This window comes from Culex pipiens, chromosome 2 (assembly GCF_016801865.2).
Source record: "Culex pipiens pallens isolate TS chromosome 2, TS_CPP_V2, whole genome shotgun sequence".
NCBI classification, from domain to species: Eukaryota; Metazoa; Arthropoda; class Insecta; order Diptera; family Culicidae; genus Culex; species Culex pipiens.
Genome location: NC_068938.1, coordinates 222,893,019 through 222,920,177, shown reverse-complemented (window position 1 = coordinate 222,920,177; position 27,159 = coordinate 222,893,019). Strand labels below are relative to the sequence as shown.

Here is a 27,159-nt window from a genome sequence, read left to right as displayed (position 1 = left end):
ATTAGTCCTAACCTCGCACCTTCCCACAAAACAAAACCAACCAAAACCCACCTCGGCCTCGATCTGGGCAATCTTCTCCACTATCGTACTCATCGTTGCCGGTCACGGACGGTCGGACGGCACCGGAAGTCACACGAAACGCAACGTAAAACCGGCTAAAACACCGAGGAAACAGGCAAAATACCGGAGCACACCGCCAGCAAAATCCTGATGGCGAAAAGACTTGCACGTCAACACTGGAATTTGGCAGATCTGTCAAATTTTACATTTTACCGAATTTTAGAACAACTGCGGTAAAAACGTACACGCTTCAGTGAAGAAGCCTAGAGCTGGGTTATAAGTACACATCGAGAAAGGGAGCGTTCTTTAACTACTTTACTACTCCATACAAGTTTTAAAAAATTTGTATGGAGCGTAACACGGCCTCCGATCCCCCCCCCCCTCCCCCCAACTGCGTTACGTAATAAAATAACGCTCCCAAATCAAATGTGCGAGTGTGTGCAATAACTCCATGTTGCACGCACACATTCTCACTTTTAATTTCTTGATTCAATCCAGCAATCGAGAAATTAAAAGTGCAATACGGAGTTAAACTTTCTGTCAAGCTTCTGTGAAGTGTACCCAGGGTTGCGAATGAGCGAGCGCTCACGGAAGGCGCGCTCGCTCCAGCTGGAGCGTGAGTTTTTATCAGGTAGCTCGTGCTCGCTCACGCTCACCGGAGCGTTTTGCGCTCACGTGAGCTGGTGAGCCAAAGTAGGTAGTTGTTTTTCCCTGTTGAAGCATCTGCCTGTTTGAAACGAAGTTTCTAGAACTATCTCAGAACAGGCAGCAAAAACGAACAAGAAAGTGGTCAAACGAACAAAAGTAAGCAATGAAATGGGTTTAGTCGGTGAACTGAAATATACGTTTTATTTTAAATTCAGAATTAGCCAAGTGAGCTAACAAATAGCTGACTCATTCTTAATGTAAAAATTCATTGACGTGAAGAGATGCATTGATATGTACAAACAATTGAATTAATTGACAAATTATGTTTATTTTAAGTTTCTAAAAACTGGAGTTTTGACTCAAGGCGGTTTTAAAAACACCAAAAGAGCAAAAATAAAATAAAATTTGTTTTATTGGATCTTCAAAAAACCCAGCAGTAAGCTTTATAAAATTATAATGATCCCTCATATTTGGAACATTTTACAGAATGTCCATATTAAAAAAATCATTTATTGAATCTATAATTGAACATTTTCAGGGGCTTGGTAGCGGAAGCGTTAAATATAATTAACTTGGGGGAAGAGGAGCCACCCTTTCTTTATGTGGTAAAACAAAATAATGACAATTTATATTATTTCATTCAAATGGGTTATTTCACACACTAGCAATTTGGAGGCTTTTTTGTAAAAAGAGAACTGTTTCAACCATTTTACCCTATTTTCTAAAATGTGAAAGATTAAGTTTATTAAAATGATCATTCGTTTCCAAGCACCGAACGATTTATTAAACGGAATGACTTTTTTTAATGGTTGCTCATTCTGACCCGCACGCTGGAAAGGTAGTCAACAAACTGTTTAGGTACATAAAACAGTTTAATGTTATATTTTAATCAACCAAGCACATAACATTGAATTGAACTTACCACAGCCTAAATCTTCTTGAATAATTTAATTGTTTTGTAAGTTTTTCTAAGGTTTTCAGTCCTTTTTGTTAACGCGCTTATACCCTTCCCCCAGAAATTGTTTCTGCTTACTTTAACTATTATTAATTCGATTAATTCGAAAAAAAAAATATTTTCAACTCTGACTGTAGGTCTCCAATATGATTTGACCCTTGCGAATCCAATTTATTATTTAAAAACATAGCTAATGCAAATAAGCTATTCCAACTAATATATAAAAAATGTTCCTAAGTGATGTTTCCACGAATATGCGGCGCCTTAAGCAAAACATATAACTAGGATTGAAAAACAAAAACATTCTCAAAAACGTAAAACGATTCGCGATACTTCCAAAGTGAGCGCTCCGTGAGCGAAAAATGAGCGCGAGCGCGAGCGTGGGGCAAACGCGAGCTGAAAAAATCGGAGCAAACGTGAGCGCGGGCAAACGTGAGCTAGCTCGCGCAGCGCTCCTCCTCACGAATGAGCGAAAAATGAGCGCTCACGAGCGCGTGAGCGCGTGAGGATCGCAACACTGAGTGTACCATGACAGTTAAAATTCTAAAATTCTAAAATTCTAAAATTCTAAAATTCTAAAATTCTAAAATTCTAAAATTCTAAAATTCTAAAATTCTAAAATTCTAAAATTCTAAAACTCTAAAATTCTAAAATTCTAAAATTCTAAAATTCTAAAATTCTAAAATTCTAAAATTCTAAAATTCTGAAATTCTAAAATTCTAAAATTCTAAAAATTATATTCCCAAATCCAAATTTGTTTGAAATAAAAAAAAAATCTGTTTTCCAATACACCACAAATTATTGCAAACATTTCAAAAAGCATTGTCCATTGACTTTGCAGAACAAATCAAACCATCCACATTAACGACCCCCGGGTCTTTTGTGGTCTCTATTGCAAGTTTCTGCTCGAACCTAGGAGTCCGAAGGTTTGAATGGGGAGAGCACCCAAACCTCTTTTTACTCCAAGGAACCTTCCACCCCAGTGTTTGAACTGACGACCTTTGGATTGCGAGTCCAACCGCCGCCAGCGATTCCACCGAGACAGGACCCAGGGAGACGACTCCTACACCTGGACTGAGCTAACGACCTAACCCTTAGTTAGTCCGGGGCCAACATTTACTTCCCGTCCGAAGGAAGGCGTGATCAGGCAAATCTCGTCTCGAAAAATGCCAGCGGGACCATCTGGGACCGAACCTAGGCCGACTGGGTGAGAGGCAACCACGCTTACCCCTACACCACGGTCCATCCATGACATAACTTCAAAAAAGACTAAAAAATAGTCTTTTAAGACTAATGCTGCCTTTCCGTGTAGCGCTAATCGCTCAGCGCTAATTGAAATAGATTAAAATGTAGACGAAAGTGAGACGAAATAATAAAAAAATGTATGTGCAAATAAAAAAAAGAGTTACTCTGTGGATAAAGTGTCGAGCCCCTGGGGTTCGATTTGTGTTCGGTAAAATAAAATTTGAATTGTTTGTACTAAAACGTGGAAATTTTTAGTACAACGTTTTTGGTGCCAGTAAAATTAGCCAAAAAATTAGAATTGTGTCTGTTTTTGTTGAATTTCTTCTAAAACATTCAAAATAAGTTCAAAATGATGGGCAGGAATGGTAAGACCACGAAACTGTTAATTTTCCATGTATAAATATCCCACTTCCGGCCAATCCAACAGCCGCTGGCGGCCCCACAACTAGCTGCCCAAAAACGCCGGCTCTCGTCAACAACTTCCGCCGGATGCCCATGTCCATCCTCGAGACGCCGGCCCTCATCAAGCGGCCATCCGGTGACCAAATCAAAACCGCCGTGGTTGGTCCATCTCCGGCAGCCACCCGTCCGTTCTGGATGTTTTCGGAGGGTCCGAAAGCGAAACCAGGAGTACAGTTCGGTTCGGTGAGAGGAACCACTTCCGGTTGGAATATTTCTGCTGCAGACAGCAGCAGCTTTGTCGGTGGTGCGCGGAAGGAGAATGTCGTACGAAATGTGGAAGAGAGACCGGCCAAGAGGGTGTGTTTTGAGCCACTTCCGCTGCAACCCCAGCAGAGCAAGGCCAAATGGGTGCCGAAAGCTGTTCCGGCACAAACTGTTGGTCAGAGCAAGGGGGAGGGTCTTAAGCAGAAGTCGAAACCGGATCCGAAGAAGCTTCGAATCATAACCGGTTCCGTTGAGCACATCCTGAAACTTTCCCGGTCCGCTCCGGAGGAAGCTCCGCTGGTGGAGTTGTTCGCCAACATTCTGAGTATCCGGAAGGGCGCGCACGACTGCGAACGGGTTCTGCTGCTGCGGAACAAGAGCGGTCCGGTGCTGCAGGGCGTGTTCTTCGAGATTGACTTCCGGATGCCGGTGGTGGGTGCGGGGGATTGTGTGCGCTGCGTTGGTCGACTGACCGGCGGAAGTCGGCTGCAGATTCTGAAGATAACGGCCGCTTCGGACGAGGACGAGCTGATGGGACTGCGCCTGCAGAAGGTGAGTGGATTCGCGGCGGAGTGCAAGCGATGAACACAAGGTAGGAGAATCTTTTTTGTTCTTGTATTCTATCGTGATTACAAAAATACAATATTGTGGAAGAAGTCCACAAAAAAATTATTAAAATTTACTGCAGGAACAATCGTATATTTGTACCAAAATTAGAATTACATAAATTACATTCTTAAAAGATCCTTTTGAAAGGATAAGCCGACCTTTCTCGCTACGATTTACAATAGATAAAACAAAATGTTAGTCTTTTCCTTCCATCTCTGGCTGCGCTGGTTATTTACAATAAACTCAACTTAAAAATAAAACTAAAACTCTTAAATTCTGCTGATGCTGCTGTTAAGCCAAACATTCGAGCTTGCATATAAATAACCGATGTGCGATTTTGATTCTACTTACAAAACCGGAGTTAGAGAATGTTCTTAAGTTTTTGTTTGGGATGTTTCTTCGAGCCCCTCCCTTCCAACGACTAGCGAAAAATGGCAATCTCACTCCACAAACAGCACAATCAAAAACACCGTCAGCCCGCTGAGCAGCGCCGTAATGTACCCCAAATGGAACCGGCGCTCCTTATCCGAGAACCGATTCTTCTTGCTGGCGGAAAACGGCGTCGGCGGATTAACGCCCGGAATGCTGCTGTCCAGGTAGACCACAAAGTACGTGAACCAGGTCACTCCGAGCCCCAACAGGGAAGCGAACACCACCTGCGAGGGGTTCCGCAACTGGTCCACCAGGCTGCTTCCGGCCACCGTCGTCCGCAGCGAATCGAGCTGTTCGTGGCTGGCGGCCAGCGTTACGGTGGCACGTTCCGCGACCAGCTGGCGCCACTGGCCCAGGGTGGACAGGGCCGTTTTGTACGATTCTGAAACGAGCAGATCGAGCGAAGAGTTAGTTAGCATTGCGTTGCGTGAAGACTAGAGTTTGGAAGTGTGTGAAAAGGAGGAATGATTCGAATGCAAATTGCACATGCAAAAAAGAGGTGGTGTGTTCCACGTTTGTGTTGCTAGTTTATTTTACCATTTAATTAGCCGACGGATGACTTCATTGCTACTTGAGAGCGTAGAGTTTTCTCCCTGGAAGTTTGTTTTATTTTCTCTCACTATTATCGAACCGGTAATTATATTATCTACTTTGATACAGGTATTGTGGGATATTCAATTTGGATGCACGCGTGCACACATTCACACCTACAGGGTACTCGACATGTATGGGAACGTTTTATTACTAACGATGACCATGTCCAGAAGTTTATTCTATATTGAATTTATATTGAACCCTCAATAGTTAATTTAAAATTTTAAATGTTTAAAATTTTATGCATTTCTAAAGTTTAAAAAAATTCTAAATTTTTTAAGAAATTTTAAAATTTTTAAAAAATTCTAAAGTTGCTGAAAATTCTCAAAATTTATAAAAAATTTGCAACCCCAAAAATTTCTAAAATTCCTGACATTCTTAAATTCTAGAGTTTTTTTTGATTAGGTCCTATAAACATATGAAAGACAATAGTTTATTGGTCCTTTTCAAAAAAAACTCCAATTCCAGCAATCCCAACAATTTCGAACATTCTAACTGAAAAAAATTAAAGCTGTGATTTTTTTAATTAAAAAAAAATTGAAAATGGTTAATCCTATTACTAAAAAACTGAAATGAGGAAAAAAAATACAATAAAATGAAAGCCTTTTTTTTTTTTAAATCCTGAAATTCGGAAATTTCTTGAAATAACTACGAAAATTCTTAAATAATTAAATTCCTGCAATCTCAAAAATTCCAAAAATTCCAAAAATGTCCATACCTCCAATAATAATAAAAAAAATCTTTAAAATCCAAAAGATAAACGTTTTAAATAATTTCAGAAATTCCATAAAATCTAAAACGTTCCAAAAATCAGAAAATTCCTGAAATTTCTAAAATCGGTGACCTTCTAAATTCTAAAATTCCTGCAATCTTAACAATTTCAAAATTTTTAACAGTTCCAAAAATTTCTTAATTTTTTTCTATATTCAAAACAGCTAAAATATTGTCGGCCAAGGGCTGCAAGATTCCAAGTATCCACAGTGCAATAAATAAAGTTCCCAGTCCTGCTAGTTTGAACTATGTTTTAATGCTTTTGGATACTAGGGATGCCCAGGTGCAGGACATCCTGGAAGGAGCGGAACTGACTGTACCGGCAGTCCTGTTCGCGACTGTCGTAATCAGGGAAGCGATCCGCCAAATGTTGGTTGTTAGTATTCCTGGTTATGAGAGTCTGAACAGTATAGCTCTGGTCCTGCACCAGTTCCCTATCCTCATGCCTCCCCGTATGTTAGATGATGACTTGAACATCTGTCTAGCTGGCGGTCGATGATGTCCATGTTTCGAATCGTGGTGATTGCCCTGTCTTGTCACATGTATTTACGTAACTGACGTATAGGCGAGTGACAAGGTAGCACTATCATGACGAAGTATGATTGCGTGGACGGCCATCACTAGGGAGTTCCGTAGTGATTTTTCAATGGAGCGTAGCCTTGGGTGTGAGCAGGCAGCCTATTCCAGTCACATTCAAAGTGAACTGTTTGTTTGCAACAGGGGTTGCGCCCTTTTGGGAAGTTACTCCGGAATTTAACGATCCTTAGGGAGGATTCTCCAGGACAATCATATTGAAATAGCCGAATGAGGAGGGCACGGAACAATGCAGTTGGTTTGGGTGCATACCTAGATTAGCTGTGTTGTTCTGGGTGGGATTGGGTTATTCGTGAGTAAGAAGATTATGTATTAATGCATCTTTTTCGTCTTCATTTTCATGTCATGCCTGGGCCTACGACTGGAGGACGGTCGCACCAGGACAACCGAATCAAGACGTCTCCGGTGTGATATCTATCACATTGGAAACAACAGCAACAACAACAACCTGATGGCACTCAGGTTCGGGAAAGTATTTGTATCGTTATTTTATAGTTTTTATATTTTATTAACATCCCTTTCTTTGCAGAGCATGGACAACAATAACAAAGCGGCAATGTGGGAAAGGGAAGTCATTTGTGATTGTAGAAGGTATTGTTTTGATTCACAGCATGTTGAACGAACTGTTGTGGATGTACCTAGAACATCGCAGCACGGGGTATTTCTTCTGCACATTTCCAACAACAGTACTTGTTCGGTAACTTGGCTGAGAATGTAGCACAGTTACCGAATGCTGCTCGCAAACTGGGCTGAACGAAAAATGACGAGGGGACCGATGCATAACATTTTCTCTACAAATCACCTTTAATTTTTCCTTTAATTTTTGACTTAACATTTCATTAAAACTTAAATATGATTTCTAATTTGCTGAACTTGCTTTTGCATCCACTGGCCCCTCATCATTCCGGTTTGTTTGGTTATTTTACGTTTGTCTGCTTTTTAAGTGGGCTACAGCCCAAGTAGTCCAGTCAAACAAGCTCAGTTACCGAACAAGTACTGTACTTTAATTTTGCTTCACTCATCTTTCTACTCTTCTGCTCTCATTTCCCAATAAATACTAAACGTGTTTTCCCTAAAAAATTAAAACCCCCTTAATATGCGAACGATGTTAACTTCTGTTTATCATTGATCTTTCCTTTGCCCATTTACTTATTTATTTATTAAAATGTAATTTTCATCGGCTCCTACTCTTCTTTCCTTCAAACTACAATTATTCTTTCAGTATCGAACTTTATGTAGTTTGCTTTCCTTTATTGTCTATTGTTTAAATCTACAGCTAAAATATTGTAAACAAAAAAATTTTACGCTTTGAAAAATTTCAAAAAGTTCTGAAATCCTGAACTCCTACGAAAATTCTAAAATACTTAACTTTTCGTTTCATTTTTCAAATGTCCTATCTACATAGGAAACTCATGGTGCATTGATAGATTTGAAACAGTAATCTTGAATTTTAAAATTCTCAGATTCCTGCAATCTAAAAAATCCCATCAATTTCAATAATTAAATAAAAAATAATTTAAAAAATATATACAAAATCAAAATACAGTCCAAACTCGATTATCCGAATGCCTCGGGAAAATTTCACTGCGGATAATCAAATCTTCGGATAATGGAACTTCAAAGTCCAAAAAAAAAATGAGATTTTTTTTTTGTTCATGATTTGATTATCCGAAGTTTTTTGATAATCCAAACTTCGGATAAACACGTCTGACTGTAATCTAAAAAGTAAAAAAAATAAAAAATTATGCGTTCTTAATAATTTTAAAAGTTTAAAAAATCCAAAACATTTAAAAATTTCTTAAATTTTTCTGAAATTTCTAAATTTTTTTTTTTCAAATTTCTGACATTCGAAAATATTAAAATTAAAAAAAAATGCTGCAAAACCAATCTCAAAAATTTCAGCAATTCCAAAAAATAATTTCTAGAGTTATTTTTGAACAGGTCCTATAAAAAAACTCCAGATTTTTTAAATGAAAACAATCAAAGCACCAATAATTAATCTAGGTAAAACTAAAATAAAACTAAAAAATCCCGAAATTCTGAAATTTATTTAAATACCCACGAAAATTCTAAAATACTTAAATTGCTTCTCAAAAATGCCATGGATTTCCGAAACCAAAAAAAAAATCAAAGAATCTGAAAAGAAAACAAAAATTCTAAACATTTTAAATAACTTTTAAAAATCCAAAATATTCAAAAATTTCTAAAATTCCCAAAATTAAAAACATTAAAAATATCAAAACATAAAAAAAACAGAATTTGTAAAATTTGTAATATTTCAATCCAAAAAAAATATTTTTTTTAGATTTCATGAGTTTTCAAAATAAAAAAAAAATGCAGGAAGTCCGAAAAATCCTGAAATTCTAAAGCTTTTGAATTTTAAAACTTTGAAGTTTTGTTTTTACCCTTCCTGTTGTTTTCTTGATTTGATTTTTTTTCATCCTTTCTTAAAATTTGTCATCCTGAAATTTAAAATTTTATGAGATTTCCAAAAAAGTGTCCACGTGGTTTATGGATGGTCCCGATATAATTTTATGGTTTTCAAAAACTCAAAATTGGGATTTTAACTAAAAATTCAATAGGACTTTTACAACTTTTCCGAAGACACCAACTCGCTATGCCGTCATAGGAAAAGGTTAGATTTCAGCGCCACCTTTGCGGTTAAAGAATTACTTTTGATTTCCCGTTTTTATTTTGCCACATTTTTTTTTTAAATGGATGAACTCAGGGTTTTAAAACTTATACAAAAAATGGCCGATCAAAAACATAGAAGAAAAGGGTAAAATTAATTGTATTTTTTTATAGAGGGTTATTTAAAAAGGTATTCCTTTTAAGAATGCAACCAACTTATTTAAATTTTTCAGATGAAGAAAACAGTACTTATGTTATAAATTTAAAATAGTTTATAAAAAGAACGAATTTCGAAATCGTCTCAAATCACCCATCAGTCGCTGTATTTACAACGGTGCCCGCGTGTAAATATAAACAAACTCCACTCTTACTCATCTCATCATCATCATCATCACCACCCCAACGTCATGCAGTCACAGCAGACCGCGAGAAAAAAAAAAGATCCGATTCTGATGATTGGATTTTGTTGTTTCCCTTTGGCGTGAAGCAAACACCGAGACTGTACTGCAGACCAAACTCCCCAAACTTTGGAATTTAACGCGATGACGCGAAACGGCCTGCTACGATGAGACTTGTGCAAACAGTCGAAACTCACCGGAATTGAAGGGCAGCAGGTAGCGCACAAGTAGGCCGGCGGTGACACACAGCGTGGACGCGACGACCACCCAGGACAGCGGGAATCTCCGCACGGCCGCTCCCAGCTTCAGCCGGGTCAGTTCCATGTCGGTCTCGTCGAAGGACAGCTTGCGGGGCCGCTGCGGTGGTTCCGGACTCTTGACGCCATTGCCGTTGGACGACGACGTTTCGGTTGCTGGTTCCGGGAGGGGCTGCTGTTGTTGGATTTCCGTCGATGCCATTTTTTACGGATGTTTCTGAACGATTTGTAGACGGGAAGGGTGCCGGAAGCGTGACGCTATTTTTAGGTGGATTGAATAATGTCGAATTCGTGCTCTATTTACACACTCGACGACGTACGATTAAGGTCATCGAATGCGCTTGCGTGGGAGGGAGTTTTCTACACGCGCTGTTGCATCGTAGTAGGCACGTACCTGCTGCTGCGTTCACCACCACACGACACTGTTTGACGCTAATCCAATCCAAAGTCCAGGTCAGCTAGACAGTCAACTAGGTTTTTTTTTATCGGTATTGATCCAAGCAGGCGCCAACTAGATCGGCTTGGGTTCGTCCTTGCGTTTTCACCTTGCTGCTGCACCAAAGATTATGAATTCTGGAACTTTTTTTGTTGCCCACTGAACTGAAAGACGAAAACACAATAATAAAAGTTGACGAAACGGAAAATATGCTTGTGTGCCTCAAACCTGCAGCAGCTGGCCGTACTGAGAAGAGAGAATTTTGTAATGTTGTTCGTTCGCTGCCCGTGGATGGGAGAATGTTGACCGGTTTCGCGCGGTTGTATGTGTGTGTTTTTGGATTACAATCTACCGACCGAGTGGAGAGAGCGAAAACGGATAACCGTCGTTTTTCGGATTGAATTGTAGTGGTTCGATCAACAAGTTGCATACTAGCAGGCGTAAAGGTTGAAATTTTTAGGAATGCGATTTAAAATCATATTTTGGCGCCAAAAATCAAAATTTGACCTCGGAATAAGACCGTCGGGATCTCTGCCATTCTGAAATGGGTCATTGGAACTAATATACAGCGCTAAGCTGTATCAGCATAACCCAAGTCTGAAAAAACTATACTTTCCCATAATTTCGCTGCCGACCAGCGGGTACTCAATTGGACCACACTAGCGTTGAGACATTCCCGCACACTGTGTTTTACGAACTGGTGGTCTCGGGGTGGACCACCACCGAGACCACAAGAAAGACGCGTGCAATTTAATTAAGAACTATAAAACACGTTTATTCAGTCGCAAAGATAAATACAGAATGGGCCCGGAAGCTGGGAGTGACATCGCATTGTTGTTGTTGGATGACATCGAAGAAGCTGTCAGATGGCTGACAGTCATGAGCCGCAGGTAGCAAGCGGTTACCAAACCGCCAGTGTTCCCAGGTCGCAACATCTCCCCTCTGAAGATGTGTGGTGCGGGTCAAACCAAGGTACCGTTCGTCATCCTTGGAGAGAACGGTATGGTTGATGATCTACCGGTGAGACGTCCGACGATGACCCGGATTGGTTGAAGAACATCAGGGTCGCCGGCGTGGATGATGTAAGATTCTTGGGACTGGTTACACTGGACGGTGACTTGGACTCCGTGCTTCCTGAGGCCGCGGTGTCGAGATGAGACGTTGTCGTAGTGCACCGTTGATGTCCGTACAGCCGATGAGACCAGCTGGGAAGACGAGCCGCTGCGGAGGGCCTGGTGCGTTTGCTGGACTTGACGGTACGGCTAACTACGGCATAGTTGACGACCAGACAGTCGCGATCCGGTTGGATGGCTTTTTCTGGTTTCCTGGTTGATAGCTTCGGGGACTGCGAATCCGTTCGGCAGTTGAGAAATGGTGACGTTGTTGTCCACTGGGTCTGGTCCGAGACGGAGGTGCTGCTCGGAGACTTGATCTGGTTCTTGACGAGGACGTTCCTTAATGGTGAGCTTGGCTTTGGCGATACAAAACCGGTGAAATCCGAGGGACCTGCTTCGTCGCTCGGAGACGCTTTCCGGTATGCGCCAGTTGCCGACGATGCCCCCAGCAGATGGTACGAAATCGGGCTGATCTGCGGCTTTGGAATCCGGCACAGCTTGTTCAGCCACTGGTGATCGAACCGGGCTCCCACTCGCTTGATGGTGTATGCCGTCGTGTGCCACCTTTCCCAGACTGAATTCCGAGACTGCTTGGTATCAACCTGGTGTCCTTCCTCGCTGTAGTAAGAGCTTTGACACTTGATCACCCAGTCTCCGGCAAATTCCTGCTTGCTGGCTTCATGGCACGGCATCTTTTCACACGAGTTCGACCTAACCTCAAACTCTCGATCTGCTTGCTGGGGAGCCGATGATGACGCTGCATTGGCCGCCATCGCGCCTTCCATGTGCGGCGCTGTTGCCGCGAAGGTCGTGTGTTGCTGCTCCGACTTGCCGTTGATTAATTGGTCCTGCTTGGGCAAGCGACGGCGGAACAGCTCTTCGGGTGTTGGCAGCGAACGTCCTTCGCACTCCGGGCCACCTTGTGGGCGATAATCGAACAGCGGCTGCTTCGCAGGTGCATCAAGGTCGTCCCAACTAACAAACGACGGCGGCTGCTGGCCGTGTGGTGTTCTTGGGGAGGACGACTGTTGGACAGGAAGCACCAGCCAGCCACTTCGTGGATCATCCTGCTGCTGCCCGTGGTCGGTGGAGATCGACATTCCGCTGCCTCGTTCACGCGCGGGTAAAATTTTTAGTGATAATTGATCAATACTAAAAAAATTTCCGGCTATCGTCGCCACTTTTACGAACTGGTGGTCTCGGGGTGGACCACCACCGAGACCACAAGAAAGACGCGTGCAATTTAATTAAGAACTATAAAACACGTTTATTCAGTCGCAAAGATAAATACAGAATGGGCCCGGAAGCTGGGAGTGACATCGCATTGTTGTTGTTGGATGACATCGAAGAAGCTGTCAGATGGCTGACAGTCATGAGCCGCAGGTAGCAAGCGGTTACCAAACCGCCAGTGTTCCCAGGTCGCAACACTGTGTGCTAGAGGTTTGTTGTGCTGGATGGCGACGACCTTGGAGTTCATCCCTTTCCAAGGATCAAACCGCGCATGCCCGTCGCCACCACACCACAAAGCAGACGGAACAAAACCCGGACAAAAACACTCCTTCTCCGGTAAACCACAAGTCGCGTCCATCTAAGTAGGCAGCATCACAACAAACCGCAGCCGCTACGAAAACACCTGTTTTGCAGAGTGGAGTTTTCCCACGCCTACTGGCTGGAGGTCTGTGTGGTGTGGCAGCGTAACAGTTTTGAGACCTCGCACCGACTACTAGATTGCGTCTAGTAGCTTTTGAGATTGCAGGAGAAGAAATAGAACAAGGTTTTGGTGTGATTTGCTTTTTTCACGGTGGTTGCTTATCTTTGCTGGGCTGCCGATTGAACGAGAGATATCGATTATTTTTCTTTTCACTTCACCGGGTTTATTCCACTGGGTAAGCGAGAGCGTTCAAGTTCAACATGAAAAATGTATCACATTTTAAAGCGAGTCATTTTCTCTAGCTTCGACAATGTCATCCGGCTACAAACACTTGTACTCCTGTGTGACCTTCATCCTGTTCATGGTGGTAGTAAATTTCTACAAGAACAAAATCCACCAAGCCCGCGAACGGGAAGCCTCGGTACGGGCCAAGATGCGTGGCGGTCCACAAAAGCTGTCCTCGTATCAACTGCATCGCCGTGAGACCACGTTGGACGAAGAAGCGTCAATCATGTACCCGGGAGATTACTACGCCGACAAGATCGAAGCGGAATTCCAGCGCAGATTTTCCAACGCTGACTCACTGCTCGATCGAATGCTGAAAGAATTCCCAGCCAAGTGTCGTGACATGGAGGTGTTTTACCCTGCAAAACATACAAACGAGCACGAGCTCAAACGGTTCCACATCATGGAAGAGTTGCTATCCCCAAAGAAGGCCCGCCAACCCCTCATCGATCCAAACCTAGCCCAATCCAACTCTTCAATGTACGTATTTCTCTCCGTGCTCATCATCCTGATCATCGCCGCCGGCGTAGACATCGCCAAACACATCCGGGCCAACCCTCGCCGCCAAGAAAACATCCGCCGCCTCTCCCTACAAAACTACCAGGCCCTAATCCGCGAAAAGCAGAAGCAGTTCCGCATGATGAAGCAGCACTGCTCGCAACCCTCGATGAGCATCAACCGCTCGATCGACGAGACCAACTACCCGCCCCCGTTCCGCCCCGCCACCAAGGAAGACCTGGACACCAAACCACCTCCGCCACCCCTTCTGCGCCGACAATCCGTCCCCATTGGACTGGTCCAGCCACCGTCAGCGGTATCGTCCCTGGCCAGACCGAGCCTACCAGGCGGCGGTGGGAAGCATCTGCTGCGACGTCCGTCGATGGATTCGTTCGGGCTGGCCGACCGGGGTGACGGTGACATGGTCAAACACGCCAACGGATCGCCGACGGAGATGCGTCGACGGGTGCGGATGCTGCATCGGCATTGAAGTGAATTTTGGATTTAGTGTTGAGCACAAGTGTGACGAAACAAACTCAGTAGGCTATGCCCACTAGATTGTGTTTAATTTGCATTAGAAATTAACCTGGTTTTAGAGTTTTAAGAGTACTGAGATTAATTTACAACGCAAATAATTGATCTCTATGACTTAATTTTTTTTAAACATTGCCAAATTTTAATGTTTAAATGCAACCAAACATACGAAAAATTTGTAAACGTAAATGTGATGGAAACAGCTTCAAAATGTACTTAACTGTTGAGCGATTCGATGGATATTTGTACACAACTAAAATAATATTAGATGTTTTAACAGCGGATCAAACAAAACTTTTTCAAACCTGTAATTAAATTTGCATGCAAAAAAAAATAAAAATTTCATTGAACACATATTTTATTTTCTAATCTAACTTTCATATAACCATTTTGAGGAAACAAAAACATTTTACATATCAGGGTATTATTCTAGTCAAATCCTAGTCTTAATAAATCATATATTTTTAGAATGAAAATTTCATATATTGTGAGAATCTTACACAATCACTACGTCTTATGATCCGATCCTAGATATAACCAGTAACCGTCGTTGTATCAAATACGTTTATTATAGATGTTCATTAAAAAAAAATCCGGTAAGATGCAAATGAAATTCGGATTACAATGGTGTTAACAGACTATGAACTAAGTACTTAAAATGTGGCCAATAAAGAAAATTCTAAAAATGAAATTATGTTATAGTCTTCTTTAAAAGACAAGTAAAGCAGTTTTTTTTTATAGGGGAAATCTAGATTGTGCGCAAAGTATTTTTCCGATTTTTTTAAATTTTGTTTATAGAATAGCGGGTTTCACGGTCATTTCGGTAACTTTAGTCAATTTGGTTATTTTGGGCATTTTGGATTTTTTTAGACATTTTGATCGTTTCAGTTATTTAAGTCATTTTGGGCATTGGACAATTTAGTATTTTGGCTATTTCGGTTATTTGGTCATTTTGATATTTTTAGTCATTTTGGTAATTTTCGTCAGTTTGGTTATGTTGATCATTTTGATATTTTGGTCGTTTCAGTCATTTGGTCAATTTGTTTTTTTTGTCGTTTGTTGCCAATTAATGTTTTTGGTCATTTTGATCGTTTTAGTAAATTTGATCATTTTGGCCATTCAGTCATTTAGGTAATTTTGATCATAGGTCAATTTAGTATTTTGGTCATTTCGGTTATTTGGTCATTTTGGCATCGTGGAGATTTTCCCTTGTTCACTTAAAAAAGCAATTTTCAGCCATCTTGTACTTTAAAATTCAAAATAACTATTTCATAGTTTAGGGGTCATAGCTAAGCTCGAAATTTTTCCAAGTTTTTGGATAATCAAGTCTGACTGTAAAAGGCTTGGTAAAAGGTATTGTAACAGTAAAATTTTGACAAGAATTAAAAAAAAAGTTTCAAAAATATTTTCAACAGCTTTTTGGTATAAATTCGAATTAAAAGTCACAAATGTGAGAATCGTTTCCTAATCCTCGAGATCCTTGCTGTCATCCGATAAAGTAAACTAATAAATTTGTTGTACACAATCATCACTTGACATGATAAGATGTTGCATTTATTGAGACATTTTTTGCAAGTTTTTTTTTAAATATATATTTTTTTATGAATGATGAATAACATGACAGTGCGTAGTACAAAAATATATCATATGTTGGACAATTCCGGTGATGAAGTAAAAAATAAAGATTTAATGATACTATATTCCAAAAAAAAAACAACCCAAAAGCATAATCGAACTCCCCTCAATCCGGCACCTTCCACTGCAGCTTCTTGCCCGTTTCGTACAGCTGGGACAGCGCCATCGTAAACTCGTCCTTGGCGTTCAGCTTCAGGTAGTGTTTGTACAGCTGCAGCGCCGTGCGGGCGTCCTCCACGGAGTCGTGCGTCTCGGACTGAATTTTAATGCCCAGAAACTGCCACGCCAGGAAGCGCAACGAAACCATCCGGTGGTGGGGCAGATGGAACAGATGAACCGTGTCCACGATCTGCTCCGGCGGGACGATAATGTTGATGACGCGGAAGTCGTTTTTCAGGCCGTGACCCACGAAGATGACTCCGCTATCGACGAGGTAGCGCAGCTTTTGGTAGGAGTTCTTTAGGGTTGTTAGTCGTTTGTTGCTGAAGTTCGCGTCCAGGTCGCCCGGTTTGATGCCGGAGAACTTGGTGAGATAGTCGACGACCTGTTCCTGGGTTGAGATGTAATCGTCGACGAAGGGAACTGCTTCGTCTTTACCTTGGCCACGGATGCACGTGATCCGGGCGACGCTCATGTGGCTTGGCTTTACGGTGGACATTTTCCCGTCGGAGCGGATTTCGCTCTCTTCCGGGTTTAGCGTGACGAATTCGGCGTCCATGGCCACCAGGTCTCCTGCTTGGAAGATCTCGTCCGGTGTCAGTGGTTTGAAGTTTTTGTCCGCGATTTCATCGGTGTTCTGATCGGCAAAGAACAGGTCGTTGGTGAAGGGAGTTGGATGGTTGAGGCTGTCCTTGTTTTCGTCTTCTTCATTTTTCAACGTCGTACTCGTGTAAAACAGCACGCAGGGCACCTTCCAGTCGAGCGTGAACCAAACCGCCTCCTGCACCGACACCGGTGAAATACTAAAGTCGTTGAAGATGTACCAACTTCCGTCGGTGAAGTCAACTCCGGAGATTCCGGTGCTGGACTCTCCACCGCGATTCTGCTTCAGATCGTGATAGCTCTTGGGCACGTGGATCAGCGCCACCAAGTTGCGCTGGGCACCGTCGTTGATGTAGCAAACGGCCGCCGACAGGCTGTACCGCTTGGATCTCCGGAAGGGTTTGACTGAAAGACGAGATTTTTGATATACTTGAGGACTTTATCCACAGTTGACGAATCAAACTCACCCTCCTGTTCGGACTCGTTATCGTCGCTGTAGCTGACACTGCTCGAAGCGCCCTTCAGAGAACCAACTTCCAAATTGTCCTGCTCGTCTAGGGTCATCCGGAAGCTCAGTGGGAACCAGGACTTGGGCTGAACCTGACTTGCACTTGTGATTACGATCGGGGAAGATTTTCTGCAAACAGATTGAAACTCGTTAGAAAAAGTAGGAGGTTTGAGGATCTTTTGTTCTTTCATTTACAAAATTAATAACATCGACGTCTTTTCTAATCCAAACATAATTTATTTATCGAACATCCTAACTACACTCGTTGATAAACCAGTGAAACTGTCCGTCTTTCCTTGGGTTGATATGACGCCGCCAGGTAAAGATCCAATTCTCGCTTGGATAGTCCGCCGAGTAGAGGTACTCGTTGTGGAACCTGTTCCGGATGCTGTACGACCCGTCCTGAATCGGCTGAATGTCCCACGTGCCCTGGACGACCGGTCCAGTGTCCCAGATGAACACGTAACGGCGATCGTTGTCGTAGGTATACGCCGACGAGGCAAACAGATCATGATTCGTCCGGAACATCTGAATCCGGTAACCTTCCCCGGCACGGACAATGTTCCACTCGGCGGTCGAATGAGCGCCCTTGAGCGTTACATGCTGACGACCGGTGTTGTAGTAGGCCGCGGAGCCCAGATATAGGTCCTTGTGGGCACTCTTGATTTGGACACAACCCGTTGGAACTTGTGCCGTTGCGACCTTGAACAGGACCAGCACTAGAGCTGCTGCCAGACAGAGGAGGCGAAGAGCCATCCTGAGCTATAGTCCAGACGAACTTGGTAATCTCAGAACAGTTGGAAGTGAACTGTGATTGCCTTTCTATACGTTGCAGTATTTATAGTTGCACATGGAACTATTGATTGTAACAGATATCAGTTGAATCAATCTGTGAAATCCCGTACGTTATACGATGAAAAAACCGAACCATATCTCATCTTATTTTTACAACACTAAATAAACGATTACATACAAAATATTATTAGAACAACTGCGTGTCAAATAGTTACACTTGTTGAATCGTTCAAAAAACAACATATTTATTTATTTATTTGCGTTTAAGGATCATCCAACTTAAGAGATATTCTGGTCCGCAAAAAATCATATTAAAAACGTATCAATACGCGAGTGCTGTGCGTTAAACCCATGTTGGAACCAGCTCAAAAGAACCTGTGCGTAAATCTTTTCTGAAAGGAAAACCCATGAAGTGTATCGTTACCTAAAGAAAACATGTCATAGGACGTCCTGGATATAGTCTAGCTTTGACGATACACTATCTTCCTCTTACTAAACAATGGAATCCAGATGGAAAAAAAATCACCAGCTGTGTAGGTCCGAGCCGGGGATTTGACTTCTTAAACCGCTCACCCAAATTTTTAATTTTGTCATAGAATAACATTAGAATTTATATACGAGTTGAAACGATCATAGGCAAAATATACTTTTAGGCTCAATCAATAAACACAAAGTTTTGGAAAATACCAAGTTTTCCAACATTGGAATTGTCACAACAGAAAACTATCCCGCGCGAGCATCGTAGATCAAAACATCAACCTAATTAATTGATGGCGGGAAATCCGCAGAATGCAGGAATCTACTGCATCTACGACGGTGCAACGCTTACTAGATTGATAAGGCTGAAAGTGCAGCTATAAATACGGTTGCGCTCCAGACCAGTGATCACAGTTCAGCTCAATCATAGTTCAAGTAACACACAGAGTTCCAACATGGTCTTCAAGCGCTCCGTTTCACTAATGGCAGTGACCACCCTGCTGGTTCTGGCCATCATCCCGGACATCCGAGCGGCCGTTCCGACGGGTTGTGTCGAAATCGAAAGTGCCCACAAGAACCAGTATCTTGCCTTGGGTGGCCGTTACAACGAGAACCGCCGTCACGTCACCGTGTCCAACAACCGGCAACAGTGGAACATTGTCCGCGACGGGGACAGCTACCGGATCCGGCCAAGCCGGACGGCCAACGAGTTGTACGCGGCAGGTTACACCTATGACAGCGATCGTCGCCACGTGTTTGTTTGGGAGCTAAGCCATCCCGTGATCCAGGGCGGTTGGGACATTCAGGAACTCGGCAATGGACGCTACCTGATCAGGAATACCCACGAGAATGAGTTCCTCTACTCGGCGGACTATCCCAACCGGGGATCGATCTTCACGTGGCGCGGATCTATTAATGCTCGGGACGACACCCAGTTCCACTGGAGGATGTCGTCGTGTTAGATGGTCAAATTTTTGGTAAAATTAAATATTTGTAGAGTTTAGCTTATTATGAACAATAAAGAAGTTTATTGTACGAAAACATATCAGTGTATTTTTTATGTAGCATTTTCATCATTTTCTATTTCATTTATATTAGTTTTTCAATACAAGTCTACATACAATTTTATAATACAAAATAAACAAGTCGGTATCAAAACCAAAAATCAAAAATCAGTATCTTGCCTGAGAAGAGAGTTTCTGACCGATTTGGTGCCTTTAGCAAAGTTGTAGGTGAGAACTTTAATTTTTTATCACAAATTAAAAATATAAATAATCAGGAAGCGTATTATAAAAAAAATATTTTTTTTTAAAGGACTAATCAAGCATTTTGCGCTAGAGCTAAAACATAAAATCTGGAGCAACATTTGAAAAGGGCGTCTAAGCATTTTGACAGCTGGAACTATTTTGCAAATTCCAATACAAAAGGCAACTATTTGACAAACCCCGCAGTGTTAAAAGTAAGCTGGGGTGGCCAGCTATTGTTTAACACTTCAAAAAAAGTTACTTGAAGCTTAAGAACTAGCAAAATAGTTCTAACTGTCAAAATGCTTATCCGCCCTTTTCTCGTGTTGCTCTAGAAATTTACAGTAGTAGTATTTTTCAGAAAAATGTTTTTTGTGTTAAGAATTTATTGATTATTGTGAAATTTTCTGCTCTTTTTTGGCCGATGCAAATATTATCGCGGGCGTCGATAATTAGAGTTCGCGCGCGCTGATATCACCGCAGGATAATGGCCGCATGACAGCCGCATAACAAATTTTTGACAAAAACTTTAAATAAAATTTGTTCCAGCCTTATAAAACAAATCGAACACATGAAAATGTGCAAAATAAGTGTTTAAAATGGCAGGCTAGATTTTTTATTTTCGAAATATTTTTTTAAGAATAATTTTTTTTCAGGAAGAGCCAAATTTCTGGGATATTGTAAAAAAAATTATAGGCAAGCTTCGTAAAATAGTTTTTTAAAAATGAAATTGTATGTAATATTACACTCAGAAATATGTGGCCCATCAATATGGGAATCCAACACGACCGAAATGTTCGCTACTCTTCGTCGGTATGATAGCCGAGCGGGCTAAGGCGCCAGTCCTCTCTGTGTTTAAATCCCGTCGATTGCAACATTATTTTGAGTGTAGAAATGTACATGTAGTGTGTAGTATTTAGTGTGTTTTCTCACAAAGGTGATGTGCGTGCGATTTTACTATTGTTTTTTTTTGCTGTTCAGCAACCAGTAGTTCGACTAACAAAGTCTTATAACAAAAATTGAGAAAATTTTAAAAATTAAAATTAGCGGATGTTCCTGTTCTTCATAAATTTATTCACTGAAAAAAATCACATTTTTGAAATTAGTCTCCTAAAATTTTATTTACTCGCAAATTGTGCAGTTTATCGAATGTAAAGTAATTTTAGATTATTATTATTATTGGCTTCATTATAGACACTTTACCACTCTAAATTTTCGATTGTTAATTCAGGTTTAAAAAATAAAATTTGATTTTTTTTAATTTAAAAATATGTATTTTGGAAATTTAAATTTTTGTGATAAAAATAAAAACATAAGGCCGATACAAATATTTTTCAAAGTTTAAAGCATTTAATACTAGTTCAGTTGTTTTGCAATCACTAATTTTCCAAAAATGTAACGAAACGAAACTATTGGCACTACGCCCCCGGGGCATGGCCTTCCTCTAACGTGGGATTTCTGCTCCAGCGCCTCTGACGAGACAGGAGAAACCGGGACCGACGTTTTACTTCACCATCCGATAGAAGCTCAGTGGATAAGGCGGGAATCGAACCCGCGTCTCATCGGGATCGGCAGCCGAAGCCGCTACCCCTGCGCCACGAGACCCAAAAATGTATTTTAGCGAAAAAAAAACTTTTTGCGATAATAAAAATCTCTAGAGTTTGTTTTGAAAAGGTCCTATAAGCTATTGTCTTTCATGTTTATAGGACCTATTAAAAAAAACTTTAGATCTGGAGTTTTTTTTTGAAAAGGTCCAATAAACCAAATATCCAGTTTTTGATTTTTGGATGGTTTTGAAACCGCTTTGAGTCAGGGTTGTTAAAAATACCCAAAAACTGAAAATTTGGTTTATTGGACCTTTAAAAAAAAAAAAAAAAAAAAAAAAAACACAAGACATAGAAAATTTTCAAAAATTCAAAAGATGATTCTAAACGCACTTTAAATCAATTTCAGCTGATCAATTTCTGAAAATTTCTGACCTACAACTTTCCTAAAAACACCAAATCGATCAGTAAATCATTATCAAGATACTGTTTTCGAACATACTCATTTTGTATGATCAGTCGCAAAGTTGTACGGAAAAACTAATTTAGCAAATTTTATAAAAAAATGTCGAAAAAAAGCGAAATTCCAGAGAAATACTCAATGGACCAATGATGAAAATGCTACATAAAAAATAAATTGATATTTTGTTTTGTTACAATAAACTTCTTTATTGTTCATAATTTAGCTAAACTCTACAAATATTTAATTTTACCAACAATTTGACCATCTAACACGACGACATTCTCCAGTGGAACTGCGTGTCGTCCCGGGCGTTGATATTTCCACGCCACGTGAAGATCGATCCCCGGTTGGGGTAGTCCGCCGAGTAGAGGAACTCATTCTCGTGGGTATTCCTGATCAGGTAGCGTCCATTGCCGAGTTCCTGAATGTCCCATCCGCCCTGGATCACGGGATGGCTTAGCTCCCAAACAAACACGTGGCGACGATCGCTGTCATAGGTGTAACCTGCCGCGTACAACTCGTTGGCCGTCCGGCTTGGCCGGATCCGGTAGCTGTCTCCGTCGCGGACAATGTTCCACTGTTGCCGGTTGTTGGACACGGTGACGTGACGCCGGTTCTCGTTGTAGCGGCCACCCAAGGCAAGATACTGGTTCTTGTGGGCACTTTCGATCTCGACACAACCCGTCGGAACGGCCGCTCGGATGTCCGGGATGATCGCCAGGACCAGCAGGGTGACCACTGCCAGGAGTGGAACGGAGCGCTTGAAGACCATGTTGGAACTCTGTATTACTTGAACTATGGCTGAGCTGAACTGTGATCGCTGTTCTGGAGCGCAACCGTATTTATAGCGCACTTTCACTTTTAGCCTTATCAATCTAGTAAGCGTTGCACCGTCGTAGATGCATTAGATCCCTGCAATCTGTGGATTTCCCGCCATCAATAAATTAGGTTGATGTTTTGATCTACGATGCTCGCGCGGGATAGATTTCTGTTGTGACAACTTCCTATGTTGGAAAACTCGGTATTTCCCAAGCTTCTTATTTTTACAATACAATCGAACGCAATGAAAGGTGATTATAAAATATATCTTTCGGAATAAAATCCTTTTTAACATTCCAACGCCCAAGGCCCCAAAAAAAGTTGGAACGGTAACTTCAACTCATTGGTTCTCGGGCATAACTCAACCAATCAAGATGATTCTTCTTTCCAGTGATTTGTTAGGATGTCTAGATGATTCTAGAATTTTGCAGAACTTAATTTGATCAAATCTGTAATTTTTGCGATCAAAAACATCGTTCCAACTTTTTTTTTCGCGTGTAAAAAAAATTCGCCAAAAATTCCGCGGAGGCAGTCGTTTAAAAAAAAGGTGGAACGATGTTTTTAGTCGCAAAAATTACAGATTAAAAATTTTGTTCAAATCAAGTTCTGCAAATTTTTAGGATCATCTAGACATTCTAACAAATCACTGGAAACAAGAATCGTCCCGATTGGTTGAGTAATGCCCGAGAACCAGCGAGTTGAAGTTACCGTTCCACCTTTTTTGTGAGGCTTGGACGTCCTTGTAAGTTGGACATGCGTTGGGCGTTCCAGTGTTAAGTTTCCCCTTTTGACTTTTAACGCAACGTAAAATTGAACAAATTTGCATAAAGATAAATTTAAAAATTAAAACACTCACCTCGGATGTGAAAAGTGGCAATCCACGCGGGAACAGTTCATCCCGTAGCGGCACATCTTGCCGTTTCCGTTGCGCGTATCGCCCCCTTCAGTGGCCGCCGTCGTCCCTCCCGTACCCGCACCACCCGCGGTGACCCCCGTGACCTGCGCCGACGATCGCACCATCTGGCGCTTCAAGTACTCGAGCTCCTTGTCCGTCTCGAGGCCACAGTTGATGGAGAGTATTTCCGGCAGGTCGGCCACGCGGCTCTTCTGGTTTGTGGGGGTGAATTTGTTGCACTTTTCGCACCATGCCGGCGTTGTTTTCTCCACGGTTAGGGAGTTTTTCAGGATCGAAGCGAACGTGCCCTCGATGTGGCGCTGTGGCGCGGAACCGGTGCCGGAGCCGGTCGGGTAGAGCATGTTGCACACGAGCAGGATGTTCTTTTTGACGCGCTCGACGTTGCACTTGAGACAGCGTTGGATCGTTTTTTGCTGCGTTCCGAAGAGACGGCTGATTTCGGTTTCGGTTTCCTTGTTTTGGGCGGTTCCTCCTCCTACTCCGGGGGAGGGAACCGGATCGGGTGATTCGGGGGTTGTCGTCGCCGGGTCGGAATCGTTGCTGGCTTCGAGGAATTGGAACTTTTCGTTTTGTGAGTTGTACTGTTGGACTTCGCTGTCGAGCATTTCTTGGCAGTCTTGCGGGATTCCAGTTGTGGCTTCGTTCTTCTTGATCGCTTCCAGCAGTTCGTAGTGCATTTGGTGGAGAATGAATCGGTTCCAGTTTTGAATCAAGCTGCAGAGATTTAGGCTAGCGTTGTTGCTCCGATCAGAGGAAAGGATTAATCCGAGGGCGGCCGCTTCCGGTACGGTACGGAACGAACGCAGGAAATTGCTGGCCTGGCATGGTTGATTGGAGAAGCCAAGATCGAGCATGTGAAACAGAAAGCCCAGCTCGCAGGCGAGACAAAACTCCTTCGAGCAGCAGTGCGACAGGATGGCCTTCCGCAGCGGAACGATAAAGTACAGGGACTGCAGCATGGCGTTGCAGTAGGCGTTCGGGAGGTTGGCTTCCAAGCCGACAAATCCTGTCTGGTTGTAAGATTCAAAATCAAACTCCTCGAAGCCGAGTTTGCTGTACTTGACCTCGACCTTGCGGTACCGACGGGGGACCAGCTTCATTCCCTGTTCCGTGGTGCCCTTTTGGGAGCTGCTAACCGGAGTGGCGTTCGTGTTTGAGGCAGAGCTCTTGTCCATCATGTACGGGATCTGATTGCGCAGGGAAGTCTTCGGGTTTGGAGCGTAACCGATTGGTCCTTGCATCTTCATCGTGGAGTTGATTTCCGACGGGATAGCTTTCGGCTTAAGATACTCGTAACTGTTCATGAATTCGGGCCAATCGCTTAGCCAACGTGTTCCGGTGGTCAGATGTGGAAGCAGTATCGACGATAGTGGGAAGTTCTTATCGGTGATGGACACCATTGGCAGCGGTTCAACTGTGTCGGCGAATTCAGTTTCTCTTGAAAATGGATTGAACTGCAGTGCTGGTGTGTTTATTTTGACGGCGGCTACCAAGTTGATGTGACCGGATTGGTCCCCGAATGCCATCGCTTGGCTGGACGAGCTGATGTCGAAGGTCAGACATTGGCTGCCACTGGTGTTGATCTGGAACATGCAAACTCTGGGCTCGCTGAGTTCCACAGTGTCCACCAGTTGCAACTGACCCAATGGAGAAACTACGGCCAGTCGGTCAGTGTGCGACGGCAAGAATCGCATAAGCTGAGGTTCCACTAGGCATTGGATTGGTGAAACCAGTCGCAACATCCGCATATCGTAAACCATCAGAAATCGGTCGATTGCCAAATTTCCCTGCCGTCCACTAAACCCACACGAGATCAGATAATTCCCCTGAACGTCAAAGTCGGACAGACTACCCGAGTGGGTCAGCAGCTCATGTTCCGCAGACAAACTATTCGGGTCACGAAGAGTAATCTTCCCGAAAGGATCTCCCTCGCACAGATAACGCGAGTGCAGTCGCAAAATTGCACACCCATTCTGTCCGGCCGGAACGGAACCCACCTCACTGTACGTGGCCACGTCGAAATCGATCAACTCGCTCTGATGACCCCCAAGAAGCATCCTGTTCCTATTCGGCTGATGTTCAATCATACACACCATATCGACCGCCTTCTCCGAACGATAAGTAAACTTCGGAATGCCACGTCGAATCTGGTGTCTCAGCGTGGTGCTGGTCAACGCCAAAATTCCGGAATCAATCGTAAATATCTGTCGAACCATTTCATTTGCGTGCACCTGGAACGAAGTGTACTTTTGCATCGTTCCACCGCAGTAAGAAGTTACGTGGCCACCCTGGTTCCCCATCCACACAAGCTCCTCGCGCGAATCAAACGCCATCGCGGACACCCCGAACCGATCCCCACCGTCCGCCAGTATCATCCCATGTTCCATCAGCTCCGGCTCCCCAAACCCAATGTTGAACGTGCCGTAATCAATCTCCGGATTGTCGTACACTAAAAAACCCAGACAAAAAAAAGTCATTAACCCAAACCAGAAAAAAGTGAAATCCGCCGACGGAACCTACTTGTCAGCGTGATAATGTCCTCGGCCCGGTTCCCCGGATCGCCGCTCATGTAAACGTAATCCATTTCGACCGGCGTCGTGCTGCTCGGAACCTGCTCAGCCGAAAATCATCCGGAAAACGGCGCACTTTCCACGGAAAAATCAACAATTTTCACTCGCGAAACGAAAAAACAACAAAGCGCGACGAAAAACTCTCTTTTTTTGTTGCTTATTTTTATGTTGCACAGTTTGACAGCTTGCGGGACCGTTATAGCGTTTTTCGCTTTGGGAGAGAGAGCGGAGAGAGCACACAAACAACGGTACCGTTTGAGCGAGTGTAAACAAAACAAACGATCAGCTGATTGGTGATTGGGGAGATGGATGCAGTTTTGCACAGCCGGCTATGGGGTGGGAGATTGTTTGTCTGGGAGAGGGAGTAGGATGGAGGGGGATAAGTGAGAGCATTGAATCGAATGACATTTATTTTTTGAGGGTTGATTTACCTTGTGATTTACCGTTATGTTTTTGAAAGACTCTATTGCTCTATTGCAATCATTAATTTGAAATTGTTAAAAAAAAATAAAGCTTAATTTTGACCTCTTTGAAAAGTAAGGAGACTTAAATTTATTTTTTTCAAAACAATGTTATCTTAAATATCATGAATTAGGTAATGGGAAAGAAATGGAATCATGATTTTAAAATCGAACCGATGCAAATGGCTACCTTTCTCTTTTAAAATTACAGAATCGAAAAGAAATTCTTTTTGATACAAGGGCTGAAAAGTAATACTTTTCAATATTAATTTGATTTTAATGTTGAATTGACTGAACTAAACTAAAACATTGACATTTTACTTAAAATATCATTCAATCGACAAACCTCGTTGGATAAATGTACGAAATGTGCCGATTTTTTTTTCTTTTTGCAATGTTTTGCATAAACTACTACTAAAGTTCATCTTCCTTGCCTCAGACCAAAGTCGAGGAATTGGTAAAAAAAATTAAAAAAGCAAAATCGAAATCCCAAGTTCTGAACAAGGGTTTTCAATGAAATATGGATCGTTAAATGAAAATGTAAAAAGGGTTGTAATTCGTAGTCATTGGTTTCAAAAAACAAAAA

The 27,159-nt window shown here is 42.3% G+C and overlaps 5 protein-coding genes across 7 annotated transcripts in view; 2 read left to right on the top strand and 3 right to left on the bottom strand.

Annotated features, from left to right (window-relative positions):
- LOC120423908 (GTP-binding protein 128up) overlaps positions 1–226 on the bottom strand; it is a 64,001-nt gene extending 63,775 nt beyond the window's left edge. For both annotated transcript variants that reach the window (XM_052707958.1, XM_039587888.2), the window contains exon 1: positions 52–226. In XM_052707958.1, coding sequence (XP_052563918.1) covers positions 52–93 — 42 coding nt within the window. In that variant the 5' untranslated portion in view covers positions 94–226. The remainder of the gene's footprint in view (positions 1–51) is intronic.
- Positions 227–3,169: 2,943 nt separating this feature from the next.
- On the top strand, positions 3,170–4,197 carry LOC120423904 (uncharacterized). Its single transcript, XM_039587884.2, has 2 exons — positions 3,170–3,273; positions 3,336–4,197. The coding sequence occupies exons 1-2, from the start codon at positions 3,258–3,260 to the stop codon at positions 4,157–4,159; spliced, it is 840 nt and encodes a 279-aa protein (XP_039443818.1). The 5' UTR covers positions 3,170–3,257; the 3' UTR covers positions 4,160–4,197.
- A 55-nt stretch (positions 4,198–4,252) lies between these two features.
- Positions 4,253–10,450, bottom strand: LOC120423905 (uncharacterized). Of its 2 annotated transcripts, XM_052707959.1 has the most exons (3): positions 10,255–10,450; positions 9,801–10,118; positions 4,253–4,997 (listed from the first exon to the last, which is right to left on the bottom strand). In XM_052707959.1, the coding sequence occupies exons 2-3, from the start codon at positions 10,060–10,062 to the stop codon at positions 4,624–4,626; spliced, it is 636 nt and encodes a 211-aa protein (XP_052563919.1). In that variant the 5' UTR covers positions 10,063–10,118; positions 10,255–10,450; the 3' UTR covers positions 4,253–4,623. The 2 variants fall into 2 exon arrangements, with proteins under 2 accessions (XP_052563919.1, XP_039443819.1); XM_039587885.2 differs by having other exon boundaries at positions 9,801–10,450.
- Positions 10,451–13,140: 2,690 nt separating this feature from the next.
- Positions 13,141–15,035, top strand: LOC120423912 (uncharacterized). Its single transcript, XM_039587894.2, has 2 exons — positions 13,141–13,297; positions 13,365–15,035. Exon 2 carries the CDS (start codon positions 13,373–13,375, stop codon positions 14,333–14,335), a length of 963 nt encoding a protein of 320 aa, XP_039443828.1. The 5' UTR covers positions 13,141–13,297; positions 13,365–13,372; the 3' UTR covers positions 14,336–15,035.
- An 855-nt stretch (positions 15,036–15,890) lies between these two features.
- On the bottom strand, positions 15,891–26,259 carry LOC120423888 (PAN2-PAN3 deadenylation complex catalytic subunit PAN2). The gene is made up of 4 exons (XM_039587862.2): positions 26,063–26,259; positions 23,483–25,991; positions 17,244–17,413; positions 15,891–17,181 (listed from the first exon to the last, which is right to left on the bottom strand). The coding sequence occupies exons 1-4, from the start codon at positions 26,124–26,126 to the stop codon at positions 16,121–16,123; spliced, it is 3,804 nt and encodes a 1,267-aa protein (XP_039443796.1). The 5' UTR covers positions 26,127–26,259; the 3' UTR covers positions 15,891–16,120.
- Between the last annotated feature and the right edge of the window lie 900 nt (positions 26,260–27,159).